Below are 9,670 nucleotides of genomic sequence, written 5' to 3' on the forward strand. Positions count from 1 at the left end.
TGTGATGATCAAGGCACAAAAGGAGATATGAGGTAGCGAGGCTGCGCAAATATTGCATGTGTGTTTGTGTGGGTGTGTGTGTTTTGTGTGTTTTGTGTGTCGTGGCCATGCAGGCGAGATGTCGCACAGGATGGGAGTGTGATAAGGTTAAGACAAGGAGAGGGGTTCGAGAGAGAGAGAGAGATGTGTAGAGAGAGAGAGGAAGGGAGCAAGGCGTGTGCAATCTATCTGAAATAATGAACAGATGAACAAAAGGGAAGTAGACGGTCTGTCTAACACAGTGTTTCCCAACCCAGTCCTGAAGGACCCCCTATCCTGCAGAGTCTCTTTGCAACCCTGAAGAGGTACCGGTTTGTAGTTATTCAACCAATCAGCAATGAATTGTGTCAGATGTTGCTCACCTTGCATAATTAAGTGCTGTGAGATGATTGGTTGAGTAAGTACAAGCAGGGCTACCTATGCAGGGTTACAATGAGAATCTGCAGGATAGGGGTTCCTGGAGGACTGGGTTGGGAAACGCTGGTCTAACAAACTCCGTGTGGATCAGCGTGCGCCACTGAATAGCTAGTTTTCTCGAGTAACAACGGAGGATTCGGCAGTCGGCCTGTGGAAACCTTTCTACGAGAACCACAGCGTGTCTCTAGGTCATGGTTGATTTCGACAAACTGCACTTTTCTCGAGTGAGATAACCAGACCAACTGCTAAACTACCTCTGCCCAGATGCAGAGCCTTACTCCGTGATCTCTTGTGGCGACCAAATTCCTTGTTGTCCCGTGAACAGCGCGGGGCGCCGGTTTGAGAAAACGGTTTCTTTTCCTGGTCGTCCGGCGTCGAAGCCAACGGGAAAACAAAAGTCTCTTTTTTTCGTCACAGCTCTTCAGCCGAAAGAGCTTCAGTGCTCCGTTGGCCGTCGGATGATCTCGAAGGAGTGTAAATCGCGATGTGGTCGATGACTAAGAAATGAAAAGGGATCTGGCCGCCTTTTCTTTCGGGGAAAAGTCGCATGGCTTGCGGGAGAAGTTAACCGGTAATCACAGCAGACGAACAAGACTAGGTTATCTTCCAATAAAACCGGGGCAGTGGGAATGTGAAGACACGTGGTCCCTCGTTCTCCCTCCTTCTGCAGGAGAGGGTATCTCTAGATGTGTTGTGTCCCCCGTACCGCACGAGAGAGAACACATCTCGATTCCACCGCGTGTTTGAGGATGAAATTATGTCACCGGATTCAGTACTGCTGTATTCAGTAATGTTGGGAGTGTGAGGTGAGGCGGTGGGTGGCGGTCACCTGTGAGGTTGAGCAGGGAGTTGTGGGTATTGTAGTCCACAGGCAGTGCCGGCCCCTACATCACTAAACGAGACATTGTTGAAGGCAACTTAAGGTGAAAGTGTTATCATGTAAACATCCCTTCATCCATGCTAAATGTCCACTTGTCTATAAACTGATATCAGCTTTATGATACACATGATGGCAAACTGTTTAAAATACAAAAAGCTAAACCCAAAGACCCAAAGGATAAACTAATAATTCCCACTTGCTTATTTCATCCACACTACCATCCATCCATCCATCCATTCTCCAAGCCACTTATCCTAACCGGGGTCGTGGGGATGCTGGAGCTTATCCCAGCAGTCATTGGGTGGCAGACCGGGCAACACCCTGGACAGGCCGCCAGGCCATCACAGGGCCGGCACTACCATGGTAACGGAAAACGTCTTTGGGACCGATAAATGTGGGATTGACATGGAAACTCAAAAGGGTGTGTAGTCCACTACCTACACCAGATGACGTGGTTAATCGTGACTTATTCTTTTAAAATGGCTTCCTTTATGAGTGGCCTGTTACTCACCGGTTTTGTGACGCTGTGGCGCTGATCGGGGAGATTCATTAACTCACATAGCATAGCTGCTAAGCTAGTTAACGGATGATCCGACAGGACACGAGGCCTTGGGGTCTCTGATACGTAGAGTGATCCATGTGTGACTCATACGAATCCTCGTCTTCTGAGGACCACTTGAAGAGGAGGAGCGAGAATAAGAGGAGGAGGAGGAATACCAATAACAAGACAAGCAAGGCTGAAGAAAAGAGGGACCAGTGGAGAGCAGAAGAAGAGGAGGAGAGGGGGAAGGAAGGTAAGACGTTTGAAATCATAACCACGGTCATGGTTTTAAATGCCGTTTTGCTTATAAAGGCTCTGTGAAGCATGTACAAAGGCTTCCATTAACACAACACAATGGCTTATTAAACTTTCATAAGGAAATGCCATACTTCATAAAGGGAGACATAACGCCTGCTTATGAAACACGCTACCCCAAATGTGACATAGCCTAGTGTCACTTGGCTAAACGTTGTAAAGGGTGACATAAAACATGGTTATTCAGGATACTAAGCGTTGCATATAAAGGCTTTGTATTTATAAAAGCTTCATTAACATGACAAAAGGGTTATGGTTATGGTCATAAGTGGCTATGAATGACTTATGAAGCCAGTTTGTCGTGTTGATGAAGGCTTCACACGTGCTTCATGAAGGCTTGATGAGAAACACAGTTTATAGTGTGGTGGTAACAACATTGTTTCTCAGACATATATCTTCTCTTGGATTATACACGAAATGACATTCCCTTTTTCTTTCCACAGCCAGCGACGTTCCACACGCCGCCGCCTCGGTCCAAAAGGCTGCTTAAAGACGACTGAACAGGAAGACGCCATGATGACCAAAGCTTCCAAGAATTGGGGCGTGTCCGGTGAGGCAGCAGCCGGGCTGAGCTATATTTGGCCGGCCCAGCAACACCGGAGACAATTCCCTTCAATGGCAAAGTTAGAGACGGTGCCCAGGCCTGTGCCAGCAGAACAGAAGGAGGGGATGAAAAACGGTTTGAGAAGAGGTGGAGAGCAGCTTCCTTTTGGAGTCGGCTAAGGGAGTGTCCTTAAAGTGCCCTCCTCCATTTCAAACTCGGGAGGGGAACGAAGAACTGTGGAAGTGTTGTCCGTTTCCACTTCATCCTGTGTAAAGTCGCATACGAGAGCTGGTGAGAGAAGAATCCCGAGCTTTCTAGAGTATGTACTCCGATAGGTCCATGAGATGAAGATGATTATGGTTCCTGACGACCATTTTCTGAAATATTTTGAACGCCAAAGAAGAATTACAATTAAAAAGTGTTTTGATTTGAACTACTGAGAACTCTCTGAAAGTGATGTGTGTATATGTGTGTGTGTGTGTGTGTGTTGTTGTAGTTTCTCTCTTGTCGAATTTCTCCGGTGACGCTGCTCCGACAGTGTGTCGAGCAGAGACCATGAACATTTCGACCACTGTCGTCAAAATATTTACACATTTCTTGATATGTCTTGGGTAAATCTTGGTGGAAGAGAAAGTGGACCATCACTTATCAGCGACCCGCCATCGGCTTCACTGTATATGGATATTGCATAATAATATTGAGTTAAATTGAAAGTTATTGAGTTAAACAGTCAGTGAAAAGGTAGGACGCCTTCAGTAAAGTTAGGTTAAATAGGATTATGTCTCTCTAATGTTAACTGCTGTATTGGTTAATGACAAATTTACAATGACAGAACGAGTTGGATCGTGTTTTGAAATGGTGGACCAGCCGGAGGGTCGGATTATTATGAAATAATTGATAGTACTTTATCCTGAATTTCACATCATCGGTATTGAAACTGATGCTTCGATTCACACTGACGTGTCAGTAGATATCCTGTTGGTGTCACTGACATTTCACTGATGGCAATCAATAAACTGTAAAGATGAGCTATAGTGTTACCATATATATATATATATATATAGGTTGCAAAGGACCTATACAGACATGGGGTGAAAGAAAAGAAAGACCCACCGATGTGCATATCTCTATAGGGAGACCAGGAGAGACATTAGCTGCATGGTGTGTAGTCTACTTTTGTGTAGCACCACCCAGTGGCGGAGTGGTGTAACAGCACTAACAAAGTCAACAATGATTTCCCCATGTGAGTTTGCAGTCCTCCAGCAGGTGTTGTCGAGATGGCGATTCCTTATTTTATTCATCCATCCATTATCCAAACCGCTTGTCCTCACTCAGGCTCGTGGGGATGCTGGAGCCTATCCCAGCAGTCACTGGGCGGCAGGCGGGGAGACACCCTGGACAGGCCGCCAGGCCATCACAGGGCCCACACACACACATTCACACCTAGGGACAATTTAGTGTGGCCGATTCACCTGACCTACATGTCTTTGGACTATGGGAGGAAACCAGAGCAGAAACGGGGGAAACTCACACAGAGGACGACCCGGGATGAACCCCCAAGGTTGGACTACCCTGGGGCTCGAACCCAGGACCTTCTTGCTGTGAGGCGACTGTGCTAACCACTGCACCACCGTGCCGCTTGTTTATTCATTTATAAATTTACGATGGCAGTCGACATGCTTCTATCTCCTCTGTCCACATCCTTTCTTGTTTTTCCATATTCACATCAATTTCCCAATTCTTATTTTTCATTATTTAACACATTTGTTTTCCAGTACACCATAATTATGTTTTCATAACAGGAAAAAAATTACATTACAATGTAAACAATTCCCTCCGTAAAAGCAGTTTGGTCTGATGATACCCATCCGTTCTCCTGCTGTCAGACTCGCGGGGGGATGCTGGAGCCTGTCCCAGCAGTCATTGAGAGGCAGGTGGGGAGACACCCTGGACAGGCCGCCAGGCCATCACAGGGCCAACACACACACACACACACACACACACACACACACACACACACCTAGGGACAATTTAGTACGGCTGATTCACCTGACCTACACGTCTTTGGACTGTGGGAGGAAACCAGAGCCATCGGGGGAAACCCACACAGACACGGGGAGAACATGCAAACTCCACACAGGGGACGACCCCCAAGGTTGGACTACCCCATGGCCTCGAACCCAGGACCTTCTTGCCCTAAAAATAGTCTTTATTTGTTTTGTTTTCAAATTATTATGAGCGTTTATTAAGCGCGAAGAGGCGAGTTGCGGGTTACATTTTCCTTTTTGCAGAACACGCAGAGCTCATCGGTTTTTAGACGAACCTCCTAACAAGGCCATTTTTTTTAAGCCAACCATGACTTCATATGTTTTGACATGAGGAAGTGTAAATGTCGTACCTGCTGGTCGGGCTTGGCTGGTGGTGACGAGTTACAGCCACGACTTCTGACATTTACATGTGAAGTTCCCTGTCAGTTTGCATTTGAACCTCGCTCATGTAAGCCAAGCCCAGGAGCAACGTGGAAATGTCATCGATACGTCCACTTTACGATGACGTGGAACTGGCGGTGGCTTGACTTGTCGCTTGCTGGGCTAGCTCTGCAGCCGCTTCGTGACCCGGCTCCTTGTTTTGTGTGCGCGTTCTTGTCCAAAGAGAAAACCCATCTTTTCTGTCGGCGCATGTTGTCAGCCTTCATAAAGGGGGGGAGGGGGGGGGGAAGCCATAACACCCTCGGGGATCGCTCTCCTTGTGATTGTGGTGTTTTGTTTCGATGCCAAAGCTACTTTGCTACGCCTCATACCTATCGGTAGTGCCGCCCTGCCCAACACACGCCCGCGCAGTTGTTATATGTGGCTTTGTTGGTTCATGTTCAAGGGTGTACCTGTGGTGGACGAACTGGTAATGTTGTTGTAGCTGTTTGGAAATGGTGTAAGTGCTCTCTGCCATTTAGTTACAGTGTACAACCTCTAGCCAGGAATGTGCTACATAACAGCCATCTGCACCTTTGGCTTAACACTCATCATGTCAGACGTGGTCACACCTGGGAGCTGCCCCGTGCAGCCAGTCTGGGTAACACGCGCTTTTGTCTTCGTTGTGAAATTCCAGCAGGGACAGTATCATGGCTTGTGTAGTGTGTGTGTGTGTGTGTGTTGGTGGTGGTGGTGGTGGGGGGCGGGGGGCGGGGTGTATCTTGTATACTGGACGACCTTGGAGGAAAATATGGTTGAAAACTGCTGCCCTTGAGCAAGTGTAGTGAATTCGGGGGGGGGGGGGCAGCCCGGGAACCGCCGCAGCCGGGACGCGAACCCGTGTCTCCCGCACCACGGGCGACTACGTTAACCAGTCGACTAAAGGGTCCGATCCGTTAGCCAAGGGCTAGCGAGTCTATTCATCCAAGCACGTTACACGAGACTGAAATATCACGAGCTCCAGTGAAGCTTCTCACCTGCCTACAGTTGCCAGGTGAGAAGCGTCACTGGAGCTCACACGTGTGCACACTACATGAGCCATGATTGATATCTTCCCTCTTACTTTGACTGTCAGTCAGTAAGAGTTGAACTGACTTTAGTTTAGCTGAGAATAAAATATTTTAGTGAATTCAGGGGGCAGCCGGGAATCGAACCCGGGCAGGCCACTGTGCTAACCAGTCGACTAAAGGGTCACAGGGGGTTACCCAAATCGAAACAGTGCCATCTGGTGGCGTTACTAATTACAATCACATTTTCCCACCCGGCTACATTAGTTTAACTGACAGTTAAAGGTTTACTTTGACTTAGTTTATCTTTGCTTGTGCCTCTTTCACCTAGCTTAGCTTATTTGGACAAGTGATGAAAAAGTTGGCCCTGTGATGGCCTGGCGGCCTGTCCAAGGTGTCTCCCCCGCCTGCCGCGCAATGACTGCCGGGATGGGCTCCAGCATCCCGCGACCCGAATTCGGATAAGCGGCTTGGATAATGGATGGATGGATGGATGGATGGATGGATGGATCGCCCCTCTTGAAGACAAATGCGCCTGTTATGCAGGAGCGTTTAGCACAGCAGCATCTGCAGCGCTGGCTCACACGCGTACTGTCGGATATGACAGAAGGGCTTTTTGCTGTGGCCTAACTTGCGTAGTGACAATATAACATGAAAGGAGTCCACATTTCCTGAAACATAATTAAAAATAGTTTCTAAAATGCAGAGTTTGGCACTGCAGACATTTTTTCATGACGTAACAGTGAATGCTACTCAGCAGTCACTTGTTACTTTTAAAAGGGGTCATAAAATGAGTTAGTTGGATTTGATTTTTTTTAAATTTACTATTTATTTTGAGCTCTGGATCAGCTGAAATTTGTTTTGGTGGACACATTAAAACTTGGCCAAGGTTACATGCTGCTGTGAAAAAATATGGTCAGAGCTCTGTGGGCCGTAACGTCCCTAATCTTTCATCGGGGTTTGAAATGTGAATTAATAGGGCAATATGTTGTCTAGGTGTTATTATACATGCGGATATGAACTGATACGTCTTTTTATGTCGTCTTAAATGGTAAATGTGTTGCATTTTATACAGTGTTCCTCTAGCTGCAACAGCCACTCAAAGCACTTTACAATCAATGAAATGCCTCACACACACACACACACACACACACACACACACACACACACACACACACACACACACACACACACACACACACACACACACACACACAGATACACACTCTGACAGCGGTGTCAACCATGCAAGGCGCCAACCAGATCATTGGGGTCAGTTAAGGGTTAGGTGTCTTACTCAAGGACACCTCCACATTTTTGCGAGGAGGAGCCGAGGATCGAACCGCAACCCTCCAGTTACCAGACAACCTGCTCTGCCTCTGACCCACTGCTGCCCCCACTGTCTTAGTAACCATAGATTGATTTTAAACGATTTATCATTTTTTCAATATTTTTCAATTATTCTCCATCATCTTGTGGGTCCCCTGGGTGGTCCACTTGTGGGTTCACGTAGGCCCTCTAGTGGGCTGCAGCTCCTCCAGTTGAGAACCACGACTGTAGGTCAGATTGAACATAAATTGTGGGGGGTGGGGAAGACACTCTTCCACTTTATATCTCCCCCCTTTCTTCTCCTCCCTCTCACTTATTTTTCATTATTTCTTTCTCTTTGTTTATCAGGTCGGGTATTGACTTTGAGCCAGTTGATCCTGATTCACCAGACATCAAAAGGAGGCGGATCCACATGTGTGACTATGAAGGCTGTAAAAAAGTTTACACCAAGAGCTCCCACCTCAAAGCCCACCGGAGGATACACACCGGTAAGAGCTGCTCAGCAGTCAGACACACAGACAGACCACCAGGTTACGCAAAGAAAGACCGCGTATGTCCACGTCTGGATTCAGTTGAATCTGGATTCAGTTGAATCTGGGTTCAGTTGAGTCTGGATACAGTTGAGTTTGGATACAGTTGAGTCTGGATACAGTTGAGTTTGGATACAGTTGAGTCTGGGTTCAGTTGAGTCTGGATTCGGTTGAGTCTGGGTTCAGTTGAGTCTGGGTTCGGTTGAGTCTGAGTTCATTTGAGTCTGAGTTCAGTTGAGTCTGGGTTCAGCTGAGTTTGGATTCAGTTGAGTCTGGATACAGTTGAGTCTGGGTTCAATCGAGTCTGGGTTCAGCCTAGTCTGGGTTCGGTCGAGTCTGGGTTCGGTCGAGTCTGGATTCGGTTGAATCTGGGTTTGGCTGAGTCTGGATTCGGTTGAGTCTGAGTTCAGTTGAGTCTGCGTTCGGTTGAGTTTGGATTCAGTTGAATCTGAGTTCAGTTGAGTCTGGGTTCAGTTGAATCTGAGTTCAGTTGAGTCTGGATTCGGTCGAGTCTGGATTCAGTCGAGTCTGGGTTCAGTTGAGCCTGGATTTGGTCGAGTCTGGGTTCGGTCGAGTCTGGGTTCGGTTGAGTCTGGATTCGGTTGAGCCTGGATTTGGTTGAGCCTGGATTCGGTTGAGTCTGGGTTCAGTTGAGCCTGGATTTGGTCGAGTCTGGGTTTGGTCGAGTCTGGGTTCAGTTGAGTCTGGATTCGGTTGAGGCGGATATAAAAAAGATGTCCAGGGGTTGTGTGATCAGGGGTTGTGTGATCAGGGGTTGTGTGATCAGGGGTTGTGTGATCATCTAAGTTCACCCTGGAAAGTGAAGAAGCTCGTTTACGATACATCTGACCATTCGTTCATGGAATAATTTTCTGTCTGTCTTTCCTCTTCTGCCCCCTGCCGTGTGTTCTGCCCCTCCAGGAGAGAAGCCGTACCACTGCACCTGGGAGGGCTGCACCTGGCGCTTCGCCCGCTCCGATGAGTTGACCCGCCACTTCCGCAAGCACACGGGCATCAAGCCCTTCCGCTGCACCGAGTGCGACCGCTCCTTCTCCCGTTCCGACCACCTGTCCCTGCACCGCCGACGCCACGTCATGATGTGACCTCCCGACGCTTGACCACCCGCACGCACGCACACGCACACCCGCAACCAAACCACCCACCCGCCTTGACCTTCGACCCCCGTAGCCCCGCCTCCCAGGCCTCTTAGAGGATTTGAAAAAGCAAAACGAAAAAGGTGCCCAGCACGTCGCGTGCCAGTGCTCACCCTGCTTCCTGTTTTCAGAACCCCTCCGCCTGCTTGCCTGCCCGCTCAGGACTTTACCGCAGAGGAGAGCAACTCCGGAGTGAGGGCTAACTTCTTCCTCCCCCTCTTCCTCCTCTCTTTTCTCTCCTCCTTTGAAAGGAGGAGGAGGGGCACTGCGGCAGAAGGAGACTGACATAATAGAAACATTGTGAACATGTCGGTATGAGTGTCGACGCCTGTGTGTGTGTGTGTGTGCGTGTGTGTGTGTGTGTGTGGTACCGGGCCTGTTGCCGGGTTGTTCTGGTGGCGTTTACAAAAGCAGAGCGCGTCCTCCCGACTCCGACCCGGACAGAG

At 48.4% G+C, this 9,670-nt stretch overlaps 1 protein-coding gene across 2 annotated transcripts in view; it reads left to right on the forward strand.

Moving 5' to 3' along the window:
* The window catches only part of klf8 (Kruppel like factor 8), a 109,379-nt gene extending 99,946 nt beyond the window's left edge, over window positions 1-9,433 (forward strand). For both annotated transcript variants that reach the window (XM_056284836.1, XM_056284837.1), the window contains exons 6-7: window positions 7,889-8,028; window positions 8,992-9,433. In XM_056284836.1, coding sequence (XP_056140811.1) covers window positions 7,889-8,028; window positions 8,992-9,173 — 322 coding nt within the window. In that variant the 3' untranslated portion in view covers window positions 9,174-9,433. The remainder of the gene's footprint in view (window positions 1-7,888; window positions 8,029-8,991) is intronic.
* The last annotated feature ends 237 nt before the right edge of the window (window positions 9,434-9,670 follow it).

The sequence above is a fragment of the Lampris incognitus genome, chromosome 8 (assembly GCF_029633865.1).
Source record: "Lampris incognitus isolate fLamInc1 chromosome 8, fLamInc1.hap2, whole genome shotgun sequence".
NCBI lineage: Eukaryota > Metazoa > Chordata > Actinopteri > Lampriformes > Lampridae > Lampris > Lampris incognitus.